Here is a 20,376-nt window from a genome sequence, read left to right as displayed (position 1 = left end):
ACGGTGTTTCACATACTCCACAACAAAGCCTAACAGAACCCAAGGCTATCTGACAGTGCAAGGTGTTTTCCCTCACTGTGGATTTCCAGCTCCTCTCTCTAAACAGACAAAAACGCATCAGGACCCACACAAGACCTCTGCCAGGAAGGAGAGTTTCTCTTCAGCATTAGCCATCCTCTCATCAACAGGAGATAAATACACCTTTATCTCTAACACTGCTTCTCTGAATGCATACTCCACAGCTGTCTTTTCAATTGTACTCGGGGTTTTATCTGTAAAATAGTATTTTCAGTGTCTCCACATGCCCACAACACTATTTTTTCTTCAATAATCCCCTTCGCCCACACTGAACTCTTCAGCACCTGAGGGCTGCCAAGCCTTGCTTAAGTAGTGTATTCTCTACCTCACTACAATAGCTTCATCAGAAATCATCAGCACTTGAAAACAGTCAATTACATTGGGATGACTATATCCAGGCATCACTCTTGCTCACAGTTCATCTGCTTAGTACAAACTATCTTGCACCACCAGTTTAGCATGATGCAAGGCTGTATGCTGCCTTACATGACAGTATTAGAATTCACCAGGCGTCACACAGATCTCGTGTATTACAGCTCTCGAGTTGCCAAGGTCCAACCACCAGCTATTTTCAACAGGGCATACAGAAGCACAGAGTTAGGAAGGCTGCTTTCTATGCACAATTTTTAAAGCAATGTAAAGTCTAATAAAAAAAACGAAAACAAAACCAACAAACAACAACGACAAAAAAATCAAACTTCTGCTCTTCAAACGCTATCACCCTAACAACCAAACCCCTCAAACTTTCAAGAAATGTATCATCTTCAAAATACTGTAAGTAGGACAGTAATAGCTTTAAGTGAAGAACTGAAGGCATGTATTAGAGATAAGTAATTTTCAAACAGAAGTCATTATTATGCATAAATACCCATAGCTTTTACACCACAAATCCTGCTGAATGATCTCTGTGGCATTGGTTTGTGGGTAGCCATTATATGGAGTTGGATGACATGAACAAGATACAAGAGAGAAACTATACACCCAATTCTGAGCACCAAGATGCTTCAGGAATTTCTGTCAGCGTAATGTATTTTTAAAAATAGATTTACATTAAAAACAGATGACTTTTTGGTATTTGGGGGTTGTATTTTAACTTATCTTCCCACTATAAACAAACATACAGCCAAAGTAGCACCTTCCTACAAACTACCCTAATTTTTGGCTGAATTTCTTTCTTTCACAGTACTTCCTTCAACATTCCTTTATGCATGCCACAAAGACTCTTCAGTCAAACACCAGTAATTTTAAAGAAATGGTGAAGACAAACTAGCTTCAGACACATGTACCAATAAAGAGCTTTTCAAGGTAGGCCACACTGCCTGCATTTGACAGCCTAAGATCTCCTTATTCAAAAAAGAAAGCAAAACCAAAACCAAACCAACACTGTCCAGACTAAGAGTTATACCTAGCACCACCCAGAGCAGAAGTTCCCAGACATCCGCATCACATCCCCAAAGCGGTACGGCAGAGCTGGACAGTGGCTGCGTCACCACCCACATTGCCTGATCAGCTGTTCAGAGCAGATCCATAGAAGATGAAGCAAGGAAAGAAGTGAAGCCAGGAATGAGGTGTCCATGAGGTTTGGGCATGCCCAGGAAGATCACCAGAAGAGGAGACTGGTTTGATGTAGGGTAGCTGGGGAAAAGATGGTTAGGAGTAGGCACAGTAGATGTGCTAGAAAGGAGAAGGAGTAAGAAGGTTGTACACAGAGCTGACTGTAGCACTGGATGAAAATTAGAAGTAGCGAAAAACCTTTTGCATGCAAACTTTTATTTGGGCTTACTGACAAATAAGAGACTTGTATAATTCCTCCAAGACACTACATTCAAAAGGTCACTCTCATTCACATGATTACTCCAGAACTGCAAAATAAAGTTATAAACTAACCATTAGGTACCCAACAAATGGAATAAGTTCCTTCATGTTTCTTCACAGCTGAAATGAAGCATCTGTATTAAACTGCCCTGTTGCAGCAGAACATCAACTGTACAAAAAAAATTCAGAGTAGGCATCACATTTCGTTAAGTGATTCTAACCCTTCCAAGAACTTCAACCAAGTTGCTTCAAAATCTGACACTTCTGTTTCAACCAGTATTAATACCCCAAACTGAAGTATCTAGAAGATGTTCCTGAAATACAGCACCCGAAGAAAGAAACCCATAGTGTTGCTTTAAGATTTGTCATTCAGTATTTATCAGACTCATAACTAATGAAGACCTCAATGGGTGGATGCTCAGAAGAGATGACGTACTTATGAACTAGATCACAAAGATGTGGGTGTCTTCTGGCTTGGTCTCAAGTGTATCCCCAAATGCAAGATGAGGGCCATAGCCCAGGTATTACAATATGCAAACTTACAATAATAATTGCATAATTTATCATGTCCCCACACCCATGACCTATCTGGCCCTCTCCTAGTAAATACAGACGGGCAATGACCCTATTCGTGGGCTGTTCTCAGCCACCTCCCCAGCTGCTCTGAGAGTCAAAATAGCAACAAAACGAAGCTAAAATAATCTCCCACATTGAGCAGATAGCAAGCACCTTGCATTTGAAGACTAGCACTAAAAGAATATCAAAGACAGTCATTAACAGCTATTGCTTCAAGATACATTTGTTCCCAAGTGGTAACTTTATTTAGCTACAACCATCTGGTCAACACAAGTGACTCACTCCACAACACTGTAAGCTTCCAACACTCAAATATCATGCCTTCCACCACAGGTCACACCACTCACCATCTTCATGCTCTTACCACTGCCACCAGTCCTTACAGTATACTCCTCTTTGCCATCTAATTTCTGATCTATTAACAACAGAACCAAGAAACAGGGGAAGAAGAGACTCACGTGTCGACATCAAAATGCAACTAAACTGAAGGAAAACTGCTTGGAGTTGCAGGCTTTTCAGAAGGTGTAGCAGCCTCAGCAATAAATATTATAGAGTATTGAAAGCCCTGCACATTTCCCACAACAACGGCTGACATAAACCCTATCAGGATAGTATCTAAGCATCCCTACCAATGTCTATTCTCATTACACTACAGCTAAAAAGTATTTTCAGTATACTTAGATGAAGAATCAAGACACAGAAAGAGACATACACAGAATAGATGCAGGGGTTCTGCCACCTAGTGGCATCTAGACCCTCAAATTATTGCTTCTACCATATTATTATTACTTTTTGTTTGTTTTTTTTTTTTTTTAACTGGAAGCATTTGGCAGCACAGGATAGAATAGAGAACACATAGTTTCAGTAGCATTGAAATTACCATGCCTGGTTCCCTGCAGCTTCATTTCAGTACTACATTCTGTAGCACCCAAGATGATGAGAGTTTCAATTGAAGCTTTTCTAGCTACTCAGACAGTCATAGAATATTTCCTCTTCATCCCTCCTCCAGCTCCTATTAGATTCTCTGCTGCTTAACACTGAAGTCTATTTCAGGTTGTACAGTCTTCTCTTACAGTCAGCTGCCCATTTTCAGTACTTGCATTACTACAGTATCTTTGAGGTCCTATCCATTTGTCATAACCGCTGGAATCTGGTAAATCTTGAAAGTAACTGTGGGCAAGAAACAGGGTAAGGCAGAGACGGAGACAAAAGCAGCAGCATGGTAAAGCCTTGTTTCCTCACAACACCGTCTGCATTGCAGCCTGTTAGTAAAGAATCTCTGTGGGCCCCAGCAGGTCAAGGGATTCCCCTGCCCAGTTCACAGCAAGGAGCCACAGCGTGTCGTGTTGAGGCGGAGGCAGGAACTCCTTAAGACCAGCAGCTAGCAGAACCCCCCTCTTTTGCCAGGCCATAAACTCAAAAGACCCCCTTCCCACTTGGGATTCAAAGCCAGAAACACTTTAATGCCTAAACTAGGTCAGTCTTTGTTTACACAAAACACAGATGAGAAAGGAAGTATCACTTGTTCAACTTAGGATCAGTCAAAACCACAGGACAACAAAGCACAGAGCAGCATATTGCATCTCTTCTTTTTATTTTTTCCTTTTTTTTAAAAAGAAACAAATCCTTATCAAAGGCACATTCAGAGAACATACCTCTCACAGGCGTAGCCAGGTAACAAACAACTCTTTTCCACAGAAAACAGATATGCTTCCTCCATGGAGTACTGACAATGTAGTTTGAAGTGATCTGCTATTCTTACTAGGCTTATACTCTCCCAGATGCCTCAGGTTCCAGCCCCTATTTGACAATTTTTGTAAACCTGGGAAGCTATGAGCAGTTCTGGGCTACATCTACTACAGACCCCTTAGTAAGTAACAGATAGGTTTGGATATTTTAGTTTCAGTCCAGAAAAAAACCCTAACAAATCAACAACCAAACCACCAGAAAAAAACAAATGAACAAAACCCACAAATGCAAGAAACCCAAAACATTAGCAAGATCACAAGCACTATACAGCTGTAAGTCCTATCCTTTTGACATTTTTCCTTCGCCTTCTGAATTTTTTACCTCTGACTCCACAGCAATCCCTGCACGTCCCCCAAAGTTTGTTAACTGCAGCCTATGGCAATTTTCCCCCTTAAGGGGTAGGGAAGAAGAAGGAAAAAGGCAGATCTGCCACAGGAGACCACAGGTGAGCCAATACTGCAGAGGCAGCAATGATTCACAGATCTCTGCTGGACTTTTATGAGAAAATAAAAAGAGAATGTTTCAGCAAGTTTCATTTCTTGCTCTGTATTCTACAGATTTGAATTTCAGCTGTGTAAGGTATAGTTGTAAAATAAGCATGTAAGAACTACCACAGTGATGAAAAGAGGTGCAATGTGTACCTTGATGTGAAACCGTGTTTGACCACTCGCTGATGAGCTTTGTGGACTGCAGCTGTAAAGACAGACCAGATTTCTGCTAGAAAGCAAAGCTCGCTCTCCCTTGTCAGCAAGCTAGTAGCTTTCACAGCAATAGTCCCTAGGATTGAGAAGTAAAGCAGAGATTGTTGGAATAAAATGCATTGGCAAAGCAACACTTCACAAATACAGGACTGTGAGTAAAAGCCAGACACAGATTGCTTCTGTCTGCAGCCTCCTGCACCAAACCCACAATGGCTCAGCATAGAGAGCGTCAGGCTTTCTTACACCGAGTGCTCATGCTCTAGGCTACCCATAGAAAGCTACTCACATTACTGTAACATCACGGTACTTCACAAGAAGTTAGGGATGTGTTACGGTGAAGATCAAGATGTATCCCAGTTTCCACATTTCACTTAATCTCACTTCACATTAGTACCGACCAGCTCTGTTGAAACTCAGCTGCAACCTAAGCAACCTGCAGAGTACAGTAGTAAAACACAGCCCCTTATATAGGACAATATTCAAAAGGGACTGTTAACCAGAGTCCTCATTTACACTTCATTTCAATAAATAACTTGCTCAGTCAGAACGGCACAGGAGACAGTAAGCCATTTTCACATAGTATAATTTCTGTGATCTGATTTCTACGAATCTCTAGCTGTGCTTCATTAGATGTTATGCATATCATGTTTTGTAAGACATCTTGACCTATCAGTGAATCGGCTGTTCAAGAGGTTTTTTATAATGAACAGAGCCCTGTTATCCAAGTACAGCCCCCAAGCCGGGATCAGAGTCCCATCCACCCTCGGTTACTTGTATGTTCTCCCAAAATTCCACTTTCCTGAACTACTCAAATTTCTTGCTTAGCACACCTAGTGTCACACAACAAACAGCATCAACAGACTGATCTGTTTCAGCATTTTAACTCTCCAACACCAGATGTCTGGGGGGGAGACAGGCATTTGTTTCTCATTTCATCCCCACTGCCACACAGACACTGCAGTCTGATCTCGTTTGGCTCACTTGTTTTCAGCTTCTGAATGGGACGAGGAGTCCTGCCTTACTTTGCTCTCCTTATTCATGACTTCTGGGGGCTGCGAGCATCTTGTTCAGGGACTGATCCAGTTCAAGGACACAGGTGGCACTTAGCTCCCAATAGCTCTCTAGCTCTAGCAGCAGAGTTCCAGGCTCAAGGTGTTTGCTTTCTACCCAGCCTGCCCACCTTGCAGGACATCAAAGCCCCAACAGCAGAGACCCAGATATTGCAAGCTGGAAGCTGAAAGCAGTGGCCTGTACACAGAGGGCTGGTAAGGACTAGACGCTTCATACGGTGTCACGGACTGAAGTATATGCTCTAACTGTACAGCTGATGTGGCAGTACAAAATGCAAGACTTTCCAAAAGCAGCAGCATTGAGATTGATGTTTTAGCCTTCTGTCACATATGATCTGTCCAGGTAAGGAATACCCAGACTGCCACAAACTAACAGCACAATAATTAGAAAAATTTATTTTACATCTTCTTTTCTGTCCATCATTCCAGTATGGTATATCAGTCACAAGTTCACTGGACATTTTTGGATGTTTGAAGCAGTTTTCTTCAGATGCATCCAGACTGGCTTTTTAAAAACATAGTATTTTTACTCAAGTTGTAAAATCTTGATACTAATATTCTAACCTGGCTTCTAAAAGCATACAAAAGATTAGGAAGTCGTGTTCCAAACTTGCATAAAGCAATTAATACATGATGCAGAAAGACTCAAAGCACAAAGATAAAACGTTGCTTTTGGTATTACTCTGTCCCCTATTCACTTCTACAAGAAGTCTGCAATGACAACTGAGAAGAAAAAAACATCAGACCTACACATGTCAGTGTGCCAAAGAGCTGGAAGCCCCAGCTCAGATGGCTAGAATGTCAGGCATTTCCTCCGCTGCTGTATGTGACTACATCTCCTAGCCAGAGGTCAAAAGCAGATCTGGGTTTCCAGTGTTGGGTCTTGTTTTTCAAATGTTTGTTTGTTTTAAATCAAGGGAGTGTTTTCTTTGCCCTTCTAAAGTTATATGTTAGTGCCAAACATGTTTAACATTTAACATTAGTGCATTCATTTATAGAAGCTGCGATTCTGGCATATGTATCTGACAAGTCATTTAAATTCTAGCACCTTAAATTATGTAGATTGGTTTGTCACTATGACAACAATTTTTACATGTCTCTAGAACAAAGTTGATCATACAAAAGTACTATTTGTTCTCTTCCTAACCAAAGCTAAAAGTTACTGAAAGCTTTACCTCTCCTGGACAGAAACACAGAATTTACATCTTTTAACGTAAGTTGGCATAACATATCTGATTCTAGACAACCTTTTTAATATTCATCAAGTAACTTACATTATACACAGGGAAGGAATTTTTCTTTGATTTGAAGAGCAAAAATTTAAAAAATACTTTGAATACAGAACACCCGAAGGAACCTTGAACAGAGAAGAGAATATGCAGGAATTCAGGAGGAGGTAGAGCTATTGCTTATCAACACTAAGGCTAATAATGCCTTTGGTTGAGGGTTTTTTTTATGAGAAAGCCATTCAACCTGTAGGTCAGTGCTTTGCCTATAGAGCACCCACCACCACCCCCAAGTATTTGTGTAGAGGAATCCTTTATTGCTAACTGGAAGCACAAGCATGTGCCCAAAAATGAATTGACAGCGAATAGAGAGATGCCCCAGCTTTTGCAGCACAGGCATTTTATTTCCAGGCATCCACAGAGGGCACACACGTACCACTTACACTCAGGTCCAGTGCAGAAGGATGCTGGCCAGAGCATCATCTCACTGCAGTGTCACCAGGAAAGGTGCAACCGAGTCCCAACATGCCCATTTACAACTAGGTAGTTTCCATACCCTTAAACAGACATTTGGACTTCTGTTTGTACTGTGAGCTATACCATTGCTAACACTCTGAGGCAGAGTGAGACATCCTTCTCAGAGATCTTTGTAAGAAGAACTTAAAGACCTGGGGTTTTTCTGGGAGGCAGGAGGGTGCAATCAAGCAACACCTGCTCACTCTGCCCTTCTAGGATCAATATAACAGGCAAACAGAACTAAGAAGCTTGGAACAAAACTTCTTGCCTAGATCATTAGATCAGGCTGTCAGTGACCAATCCCAGCTAGTTAGACTGAAGCTGTTGTATGTACAGGAAAACCTGAAATGGTTTTGCACATACCCACCCCTCCCCCCCCCCCCCCCCCCTTTTTAAAAGGGAAGGGCAGACTACAGACTTGTCACATGCATCACCCAGATCTAAAGCTACTAAATTAATAAGGACTGATAACCTGGAGGAGAAAGGTTAGTAATGCAAAAAAATTATTTTTGGTACAGAAATAATTTTGGGGTTTTTTATTACACTAATATCACAATTCCATTGCAAATATTAATCATTTTGCTTTCTTACAGGGTGAAAATCTTATATTTGAAAACTGATAGGGACATCCTCTATTACTGTATTAATTAACAAGTGCTTTTGCATATGGGGGAAGTAAGTGTTTCATCTTCTAGTAGTGAATACAGATAAAAAAGCAGGCTCATACACATTTTTGGAATGTTTAAGTTGGACTGAGTTAAATTCTCCTGAGTCTTGAAAAGGGTACTGTTCAAGTATCCTTGCTCTACTTAAAAGCTGCCAGGGCAAACCAAACTTACTAAGCGTCCTACCTGCAGCCTGTTCTGAAGTAGAGTCATTGGAAGTTTTCCAGAAACACTGCTCTTTCTCCTTTCCCCTCCCACCTTCCATCCTCTGCAAGGGATTATCCAACTTCAAAGTTTCTCCAAAAGCCAACCAGTTCACAGGATCTTGCTTTGCCTCTAGTCTCCATCCCTCCATCCATCTTGGAAACAAACATTTTGTTGATAATGCTTTATTCTATTGCACAGAAAATTTAGCCTCATGCTGTGGAAGCCGCATAATGTTTGTTCTATTTAGAGAAAAAACCACAACAGAACTTCACAAAATAATTCAAAGCCTAAATTTGGAGACAAAGATCTAAAATAATTTGTTGCCATGCTATACAACCATTCAGAACTACAAAGTATTGGTATATCAGTCTTTAGGAGACACAACTGTGAAGTTACTGGTTGCAATCAAACAAACAAACAAAAAAGAGACAACTTTTTCCAATAAATTATTCTTCATTATTTACAGAGACATAACCATTGTATTAAAACTGTCACATTGGCCAGTATGCCACCGATAGAATATCACTGGATACATTCATCCAACACTCAGTTATCTCCATCAGCATCAATGCTGCATTTATCCAAACAAAACTTGCCCTGTCAAAACAAGACCTGTGACCCAGGACATGAAGTGCCACAGGAATATAGCTTTCTGCTAGCATGCCACATTAACCTCATGTTTACATTCCATTCAAATTTGAGATCTGAGATCTTTGCTCAAGTCTCTTCTGTCACATGTAGGTAACTTTTGATCCTTAAAATCAACACCGCATCTGGAAGTGTTCTGCTAAGAGTGACCTGCTTCATTTTCTCTCTCTTCCCCAACTGGAACAGAGGTTAAGGTCAAGCATTCATTAAAACCTCTAACTTGCCACTACAGTTAAAGCGGACACAGTTCAGCACAGCCTGCTTGCCAACATGGAAAAGAACATTTGGCAGGCACTGACCTTATCAAAAGTTAAGATCTTACCAGCTGTAAGGTAACTGTCCTTTCCCTTCTCTTACAGGGGGTCCAGGTACAATAAGTTATCTTGTATTCTGTTTCAGATGAATGCAGGTAAGCATTTGAAACAGCAAAAGGTGAGAAGAATGCGCCTTTGTCTTTAGGAAAAACCACGCTTTGACCATCCACAGCAGACTGCTAGCTTTGTAGGATGCATTTGTCACGCAGCCCTACCCCAAGGCCTACAGTTAAGGTTACACTTCTGTCCACAGCCATCTCAGAAACTGCAAGTTTTCTCTAAAGAGAAGTGTCACAAGTTGAAGATCCTGTACCCTCTCTCCATAAGCATTCCACACCCCAGGATTTGGATACAGAAGAAAAGGCAAGGCTGGCATCTGCCCAGCAGCTCACGTGAGCTCGTATTAGCACAGAAAGGCAATAAACTCAGTTACTATACAGTAAAAACACCACACATTTACATAAAATGGCAAGGAAAAAATAGAAATGTAAAGATACAGTATTAGTTACAATCGTACATGACCTCTGTGATGCTAACAATTCCAGGGTTTTTCCTAAACCAGCTACTCACTTTTGGGTTCTTTCTTCAGTCTTCCCTCCGAACAGTTTCTGCAATGCAGCTTTTCCCCCGTTAATACAAACAGCATTATTCATAATCTAATTAAGCCTAAAATTAGGTATCTGGCCACATCAATACAGAGATATGAAAGTCAGTTTTCCCTTTTGATATCTTTCTGAAACTTCTGCAAGGTTTTCTTACTGTTAGCTTGAAATTTCATGGCACAGATGTTCTCTGTGTGACAACTCATTTTAAAAATAGGACATGCTGAAAGAGCCAATACATTAGAAAAAGATCATATTTCCTTGATCAGGGAACAGTTCTCTGAGGAGTTAGAAAAAGTGACAAGTCCTGCAAATTTAACAGTGCTCTGTTATGCTCTGAAGGCAACTGCAATGCCACAAAACCCTCTCATCAATTAATGAGTGAGCTCTCTTCCTTTTTGGTTTTGGGAAGATTTCTTTGTATATTCAAGTTTATATCATTATTACTAATCTGAACCATTTCCACATCAAATGTTTTTTCCTTCTGTATCTACGCATCCAGAAACAAAGCCCAAAAGCTATACTGCTATTTTCCTCAGAGTTTTCATGTGAAATTTTGCCTTCAAATGCATTTACTTGGCTCTCACAAGCATGTTCAAGGGTAAAATCTGGACCTTTGCCACAACCACATTCCTTATTGCGAATGCATGCCAACCTTCAAAGTTCAGTTATTTGAGCAAAAACATACGTTAATTGTTATGCGAGAGGAGTGGAAAGTGTATCAGATTAAGCACATATGAAAGTATTTCACTCCCCTCCTTGCTTGATAATTCAGCATAAAGCTGGATTTATTCTGTTCTAGTTTTTCAGCATAGCTGCAGCCATTAAGACCACACAAGTGAAGTTTAACACAAAATCAGACACAACAACAACCAAACAAGCATTCAGAATAAAATTACCTTCTCATATTTGTTATTCCAGGACTGGTCTAACAGGTACTGCAACATTTGCCAGCATAAAGTTATTCAGTTACATGTAAAAAATAATGGAATGCAATGAGTATGTTGCAATAAGCCGGCTTAATAGATGCCAGTGATTTAAAAGGCCTTTTTCTTTCACCTATGAAGGACAGCAGTGAATAGCTCAGAAAGGTGCAAGCCAGGTAGCCAAGAAGCAACTCTTAAAATAGCAGTTTCAATAACTTAGTACCAGCAGCAGGTTTTACATGCAAAGATGCAACTGAAGGGTGTCTATTTACCTAAAGCATTAAATGCATCTTTCATTGAAGAAGGTAGAAAATTATCCTTCACATATATTCTGAATACAGGGGTTAACTTTTGACATGGAAAATGCTCACGCTTTTGTAGAGCATGAACTGATAAAGAAAGTCAATTGGTTTCTCTGCTTTAAGAGCCCAAGTGTACACTGAGAGAACGTGACACAAAACCACCACCTTTGCTACGACCAGTGGCACTTAGGCTCTCCATAATACTTGAGAAACCTTTATCTGTGTGTCACACCAGTCCCTGGTATCACCAAAACAAACACAGCTGCTGAATTATATTAAAGCAGCAAACTAGTACCAGGAAGTTTCTCATCTTTGCGAGAATCAGCAGACTGAATTTTTTAGTAAATGCAGTCGAAGAGATCCCATCCTGAAGTACAGCCCACCTAGTGAAAGCCTGGATGCTTCTGATCCACAACTCTTCCCTCACTTCCCAGAGAGGGGAGAGGAGAGCTGTTTCAGCAGGGTATGGTTGTTAAAGGAACAAGTTACCACTGCAAAGACCTGCTGCTGCCTCTGAAGGGGGGTGGCGGCAGGGCACACCGCCGTCCCACCAGCAGCTTGTGGCAGCACAGACCCTGACCTGCTCTGGAGAGTAGGAGGAAGAAGAGCAGGCTCAAGGACATACTTCGGTTCCTATTCTTTAAAGCTCTGCTGGGCCATCTGAACTGCTGCCAGAGTCTAGCACAGAGGGAAAGAAAGAAGATGCCAGAACAGGAGAGTTGTAATGAAAGTACTGAGGCTGGGTCATGTCAGACAGACACTGACTTCCTAGTGACTCTTCATACATGCTAGGCAAGCTTGCAAGGTACTTGGTCTGGCACAACACAAGTTTTCAATGCTACTACCTACCAGTGCCCTGCAAATGTATCTTGATTAAAAAAAAACCAACCAAACAAAAAACCCCCACACAACTTTCTCCGCCACTTCCCTCACCCCCAATCCTCAGTGTTTCCCTCACCCCCAATCCTCAGTGTCTCACGCAAAGTCTGAAGAACTGACTCTTCTGTACTGTCCACAGCTAAATCTTAGCAGATCACAACTACAAGAATGTGTCGATGCAGCTTATTAGACTTAAGCCTGTTACTGTGGCTCAGCAGACAGATGGCATCTCATCACTTTTCACCCTCTGGCCGTATTTTCCACAGTCCACTCCAACAGCCCAAGTTCAACCAAACTGTCATCGTTAGCAGTCTCTTGAATAGAGACAAGCTTTCCAAGCTCAAGAACACAGGATTTCCTGAGCCATATCAGAGCAGGCGCTCATCAAGACAATAACCAAAAGCTTTTCAAATAACAACAACAAAAACCCAACACAGGAATCTATTATTACTTAGGTACGCGATAGCTTTTCCAGACAGTTTCTTTCTAGCCCCAAATATGTGTATTTCCTCACAGTAGGATGGTTCGTGACCTCCTTGCAAATCGTGTATATGGTAAGTCGCTGACGGCCCATACAGGGAAGCAGACACTTTAAGCCTGGTAATAGAGCTGGGAGACCTCTAAGGCCTCAGCATGCTTTACACTATGTGGTACTCTACGCAAGTAACAAGTCTTTGAACATTTGCAATACATCTACACGAAGATTAGTTAGAAGTTAGCTACCAAGTTCTATGACAAAACCAATCCTTTCAAATGTATCCAACCCTATCTGCCCAGGAAAACAAGGGCACGGGGTGGGGGTGACAAGGGCATTCAGTACCGGTATGACTGAGACCCCACACCAGCCTCTCAGTCCTTTCTTGCAAATAGTCCTTCCTTTGCAAATAAAAAAAATAGGGTTTTTTCAGCACCCCTACAGAAGTTACATGCATTTGGGTAGAGATTAAAGTAGACTCTCCTCATTACAGGCTGTCCCAGTCAGGGCAGAGCAAGGCTCTGGGAGATAAAATCAAGAACGTGGCTTTCAGGCCCTGTCAGTGCCACCTACACCACACAACGTCAGAGCCCGTGCAGCCCAATTTTGGGAAGGAAGGACAGATAAAGTTGCCCTATTTGCCTCATGTAGCTTGTTTAAGTGAACTGGGGTGCGAATGGGATGAAATAGGTAGGCAAAGAAAGCAAGAAAAGGAGGCAGAAAAAGGTAAAAATAGAATGCAATATGAGGAGCCCAGGAAGGCAGGCAGACACAAGCCGACAGGGAAAGATCCTATACCAAGGTAACAAGAAAAACTTTGGGTTAGCTGGGTAAGCAAGCTAGAACTGACATCAAGCCCAGAAGGGAAGACCACACACAGCCTGAAAAGCTTCAGTATAAGACAAACTAGATACAAAAGGAAGATGACTGGAGAGGCACTTGAAAGGCAAGGCGTGAGCGCAAAGAGACAGAAGAAACCAGAGCACGTGCAAAAGCCCCGACCCCTTAAGCACATACACATTCGTATCTGGAGATGGTACTTCAGATTTCAGCTTACCACTTGTTATTTGCCAGGTCATACTTATGGAACGGATTCTACACCTGCAGGCAGAGGCAGCCATACAGGTTGATAGAGCTGGCACCTACAGCTAACGCTATGCACTGGCACCAGCACCTCCTGTGCACAGACCTACGTATACTTAGCATGGTTCAGGCAGCCTAAATACATCCTTCCTTCTTCTTTCAAGGAAAGAACAACAACAACAAAAGAATAATCCAACAAAACAAAAGAAAGAAAAAAGAAAAAAAGGAGATAGAAAGAAAGAAAAGCCACAGAATTCATTTTAATCAGAACAAGCAAACCACACTGACCTAGCACCACTGGCCTCTATAACCACCTTGCCTCAACTGCTCAGGAAACTGAAAGACGGCTCCTCAGTTAAATGAATTTATACAGCCCAAGACAATTTGTCATAGCTATGCAACTTTAATGAAATTCCTTCAGCCAGAGTTTCTCTAGATGCCATTGTATACTAATTTTCTAGGTTCCAATTAGTCAAATACTCTGTAAAGTTAAAAAAGTTCCCTTGGTAGGACCTTCTCCCTTCCCAATTACCTCCATAATTAGAAGGAAGGCTACCTGACCCCTTTTTCCCCTCAGCAGTATGGGGTTAAGTATCTTCCCTTGCCTCAGTTGTGTTATGGAAGTTCAACAACATGTGAATGACACACAAACTTATAATGAATATCAAAATCTTGCAGAGTGACACATGTCACTGAACAACACAAAGCATTTTCAATTATTTAGTAAGTATCCTCAAAGTAGAAAATACACAGAAGTAGCTGCTTAGATGGCACTTTTCTTCTAAGTTTACTTGAGAAACTCTGATCATGGCACATGGCACAGATGGATATCATTCAGGTGCTCAACTTACATCTTTTTAATCACACTGTGCATTTAATTACCATATCAAGTCTGGTGAGGAAAGGGACATTAAGACTACCCTCTCTTGGTCTTACTTTCCATGCCAGTGGATTCTATTAAGAGTATTTCAAGATCTGAATTACTATTTTCAAATCTTCCTGCTATTATCTTCAACAGACAAGCCAAGAGTAAAGTACACATCAGTACTTTGGATTTCAGGAAAATCTTAGACATGTTTAACTGATCTTATGAATCACTCCTTTTTCCACGATAATACAGTTTAGGACTTAACTTGCCTTAAAGAAACTGAAAGATTTCTTTGTTTTAACATGCTCAAAGAGCCTGTTTTGTTTAATGCCCAAGCATGTTTCAGGTAGACTTTCCAAATGGATCAAATCAACTTCTAGGCTTTAAATTTTGAAAGCCTGAAATACTCAAACAGCAAATAGCGGCACAGACACACCAAAGTACCTATCCCATTCTACCCAAGAGACTTGGCTTGCTTACTGAATAGGGATGTGGCAAGCACGAGGGGAGAAAGTTACTCTTCTTTTCCATTAGCTTAGGTACAGGATGAAGCATTAATTGAGTTTTAATTACCAAAACAAGTAATGCATTTAAGGAAACAGCCTCCATAAGCAGTTATGATTCAATTCCCAATCCTATTTTGAGAAAGAGGGATAAGCATTTACAGTGCAAAACACAGCAGGCAGACTTAACTGACTACTGCTGTCAAATGCAGACAAATCAAAGTTATGCTATGACTTCTGCCCTTCTGTTAGGAAATATGGATGGCTTTAACTTCAAACATTCCTCAGTGGCAGGGTTTGATAGTCTGAGGATTCAAATGCAAATTCACATCCTTATGAGTAAAAGCTGGACTGTTCTAATACTCAAGGTCTAACTGCCAGATTTCTGATACATAAGGGTACCGTTGTTGTTTTATCACTATCTTTCCTGCCTGTGAAGGATTAAAAATCAACGTGTCCTAAACTCTTCTAATATAGTCTGAGGTTTTGGAAGAACATCCTCCACTTTACGCCCAGAAAAGAAATAAAACCAAGAAAATGAAAACAAAAAAGAAAAGTACACCTCTGAAAAACAACCGCACCATCACTGTCATGCCAGACAGTTTACATGTAGCATATTGTTACCACCTGGCTAAGCTCAAAAGGCAGCTCTTTTTAAAATGCCACTTTAGCCGAAACAAGCAGTTGCTGAAGGCAAGTTACTCACAACCTGCTTTAGCTATACCATTCCACAAACTTAAGTCCATTTCTTCCAAGCCTGCAAAAAACAAAAAGGCATCCCACAAGAGATTTTTAGCAAGTTAAACACATGATAAATTGTCATGCCATTAGAGTCCTGCTGAACTACTACAGACTTAGTCACACATTCACCAATAAAAATAGAAGTAGTAAGGTTATTTAAGAACCCATATACACTACTGCCCACTACTGCAACAACAAACAAGAGGCCGGAGGTTGTGCCTCTCCTCTTCCTAGACCTACAAAACAACACAAACCCACGCAATGCACTTGGTCATGACATCAGTCACTACAGGCGTACAATGATAACAAACATACTTCCACCAGCTGCATTTTTCTCACAAGATCTCCTTGGTTAATGTAAAGCTCAAACCCACTTTTCTTATCACAAAAGGACTACAACAGATGACATCAGATCACACCTCCTTAACTCAAAGATAGCAACTTTAAATATGGTTAGTAGCCTTATAAATACATTTACTTTTGCAATATGACTTTAAACCAATGTTTAAAGTAAAGTCATTAAGCAGGTTCACACCACTAATCAACTTTTGCATGTTCCTGGACACTTTGGAAAATAAACAGTAATTACAGCATCATAAGAAAGGACCCAAGATCAAAGCTTTGATAGCTGTTCAAAACAGTCCTAGAAACACATCGTGGGAATTGAATTCCGACTGAATTTTTTTGAGCGAACTCATTTCCAGTTCAGCCATAAGCAACAAAAAAAGCCAAAAAAACCCCAGACAAAAACCCATCATGTATCCGTGCAGTAGCATAAACGTATGTGGCGTAATGCAAGTCTAATCAAAGGAACACAAACTGAAAAATATGAGCATTAAAGTAATGCTACGTTATGTAAACCTAAAGAAATAACAATTCATGCATTCATACAAGAAAACATACAAGCATAATCAACAACTACTCCTTTTTCTATGCCTTTGCTAACACAATCCACTGTGTTTATTCATGGTTCAGTCATATATCAATACATCTAAAGGGAGTTTTCCCCACTGCTTCTCAGCCAAAGATATGCTACGGTAGCTATCATGAACTATAAACAGAACTGGTTTAGTCTTAAAATCTGAAAACATCATAATACATAGAGTAGTAGCTTCTTCCAAACCTATGCATTCAGAAGACCAAGCTTACCGAAATCCTATCTTCCTTTAAAACATACAACTGTCTTCTGAAAAGTACAAGACCACAGGTATCTGAAACCACCCAGGTCATGCTAAAACACATTAAACTAGACCCTAGCTTTTCATCAAATGCACAAAAAAATTACTAACTGAATTACGGAAGACAAGTGCTTACCTTCAATCCTTTTTAAGGCCGACAGGCAAGTATCCCGGCTTGGAAATTCAAACGGATTATTACAGGTCCGAATGGTGTCACATTTACATTTCCCGTTGATTATGTTACAACCTGTTATAAGGTTTTCATTGCATGGTTCAAATCCAAGAAGCTGATCATCATCCCAGTTTTCATCTAAAATAAACAAACAAACTCACTCACTATTGGATTTTGGCTGTAGCATATAAATTCAGCTGCTTTGGAGTTGGGTGCGATCTACTTGGAGTTCAACAGTGCTAAACAGAAGATAACACATTAAAAAAAAATAATGGATTAATCTAAACTGTGGGGTTTGCCAAATACCATGTTTTGCAGCTGTTCTATTGCCCATTTTGCTACAGCTACTGGCATTGTTTACTTCCATCTGTATGAAAAACTATGATGTCTCAGGGAAATGCATAGCTGTAGTACAAATGACTGCTATTCTAACTGAAATAACTTTTGCAGATACTTGAAGTTATATTTATCATGGAAGTGAGAATGCTGGACAGAATCTGCAGCTGTTACAGAAGTCAAAATTGAGTCAGAAAGAGAGCATTTTTAAACCCGATTAAAAATACATCACATAGAATTCACTCCACAGAGATAACTTTTTCATTACAAAAATACTGCAAGATACCAGGCCTCCAATTCTGTAATATAACCAAAAGTGATTTTTCCAGCACTCCTGGACTGCCATCCACACTCTAGGAGAATTGCTCAAGCACATCACGCTCCTTGCTGTCAAGGGGCGGAGGGATAGCTGGGCCGGAACGAGTCTTTCTGCTCAAATAATTCTGCTTCTTTCCAATGAGTCCCGTCAAACGTGTGTAATTGATGTTCCCACTGCACAGCTGCCCATTTCCCTTTTAGAAGGAGGCTACATGCAACAAGATGCTCCACTCCACCCCACCACCACCTCACCCCACCCCCGTCCAGGAAGCGATAAATCCAGTTGGTAGAGTTCCACCAAGATTACCAGTCCTACAAGATCTCAGCTTCCTTAGGTCAAGTGCACACCCAGCAACATCCCACCAAAGCAGAAGTTTAAGTAAGACATGTGCTTTTTATGCAAGATTCAAGAAAATAAACTAGTCATTAGGTATTCTTCGCTACAGAGCACCAGATCATTTTCTAACCTGGTCTGTCTACCAAAACAAGTACCACAAAATATTCACACAGAAAGTCCACTGGCTTCTAGTAATGACAAAAGAAACAAACATTTATTATCAATCTTTACATCCTCATATTCCACAGCAGCTTTCACGTCACACCTTCTGGTAGGTTCACCTCAATTTTAATATACACTACCAACAAGCAAATTTCCGATACAGATCCTGCCAAGAAACATCTGAAAAAAAAAAAAACCCAAACCAACAGATAAACATCTTCCAGCTATGAAGGGGGGGGGGGGGGGCGGGGGTTGTTGGTTTTGGGGTTATCAGAAGTGTCCTCCAGTATGGGAGGCCACAGCCAAACACAAACTCTTTGTCATTTATAGCCTGACACTCAAAAGAAGTCTAAAAACCAGTAGTACATAACAGTGTACACACATACACACACACTCTGGGGTTGACATGCAAGTACTGTCCACTCTAAGAAACATGCAGAACATGCACTAACCTGCAGGTTTTCCCATTTGGGGGAAACACCTGGAAAAAGCCATTTACCTATCAAGTAATGGTGCTACAGAAAGCGCCACAGCCAACTCTCAGAGGTATGTTTCTCCCTGTACAACTACTTGCTTGCTTTCTGTTGTAAGTCAGCAGAGTACCCTGCTGACAAAAAGCACCAAATAAAAACCAGGTCGATTTTAGACATAACGAAGGGAACTTCCATGGGAACCCCATGGCTCTTCTACGCCATAAAAACAGCAGAGGAAGGGCAGTCATTAACCCCAGGAAGTAATTTGTCTCTTTTTTTTTTTTTTTTTTTCTTTTTTTTAGTTAAAGTTCATCTATCATCCCATACAACAACTCTATCAATAAAAGCCAAAGGAAGCGTAGAAGTTCCTGAAGAGAAACTATTAAAATTCTTTCAAGAAAAGATGCCGCTTCAGTAACGCTTGGGACACTTGGGACACTTTCATTGTGAGGAGGCCACGCATGCAGAGGGAGGAAAAAAAAAATCATGAGAATTTGGAGAACAATAATACATCCTGTTTTCGAGAAGCCGGAATACCGCCTGGACAATTTGTATTTTACAAATCACAGCAGTAATCCACGTAATGACAGGAACAAAAGAGGCTATAGTTACACTCCAAGACTTGGTGTTTCCAATTCTGTAACCACAGGGACCACAGCTTCATCCAGATTGGTCTGTTCAATGGTCTTAAGAAAACTGTTTGAATCATTCCTTGTTTCTGACACATAGGCTTTCCTCCCCTACCACTGTGGACAGGCTGGCCCCCCTCCCCAGAGCTGCTCTGCCCACCAGCACCCCGAGACCAGCATAGTGCAGACAGGTGGAGCCCACAGACGGGGATGACAGCACGCTTTTGCTTTTCCAGCACACCAGTTCAGAGCAGTTCTGTGTCTCTGCCCAGTGGCATTTCAGCAACTAGATCTTTTCAAGGCTGACAGAGATCAGCGGGATGCCTGTTACACAGGAGCTGCTCACCCCCCGTAAGGTGGTACCCACCTGGCATGGGCAGCAGGGCTGTTCCTCGCTCACGGCAGAACGCCTTGATGCAGATGCACCACACGCTGCAGCACTGCCCAAAACATTATGTCACTTCCAGGACAGGTTAGTGTTTGATATCTTGCCTGCCACCTCTCATGGCTTCTCGGATGGGAACAGAAGAGAGGGTACATACGAAGCGCATGCCCCAGTACTAGGCACACTTGAAGTCTTCGGTGCCACAGCCCCCAAACTAGCTTGGTAGCCATTAAGAGGACAGGAGAGAAGAGAAATCCCTCAGTAATAATTGCAAGCTATACATCTAACAGCTGAATCTTGAATCATTCAGACAGGAAGAATACAAATCCAGTTCCAGCCTGAACATCTTTTGCCAGTCTGCTTTTCACACCATTTTGTCTAGAAATACGATTGCTATCAATAAAGGAACAAACATGTCATAAGAAGAGAGCTTATTTTAGTT

General features: G+C 41.1%; 1 protein-coding gene across 1 annotated transcript in view; it reads right to left on the bottom strand.

The window, feature by feature from the left end:
* Window positions 1–20,376, bottom strand: part of CRIM1 (cysteine rich transmembrane BMP regulator 1) — a 188,078-nt gene that overhangs the window by 156,104 nt on the left and 11,598 nt on the right. The window contains 1 exon segment of the mRNA XM_037405516.1: window positions 17,259–17,432. Coding sequence (XP_037261413.1) covers window positions 17,259–17,432 — 174 coding nt within the window.

This window comes from Falco rusticolus, chromosome 12 (assembly GCF_015220075.1).
Source record: "Falco rusticolus isolate bFalRus1 chromosome 12, bFalRus1.pri, whole genome shotgun sequence".
Classification (NCBI taxonomy): Eukaryota; Metazoa; Chordata; class Aves; order Falconiformes; family Falconidae; genus Falco; species Falco rusticolus.
This window is presented reverse-complemented; position numbering and strand designations above follow the sequence as displayed.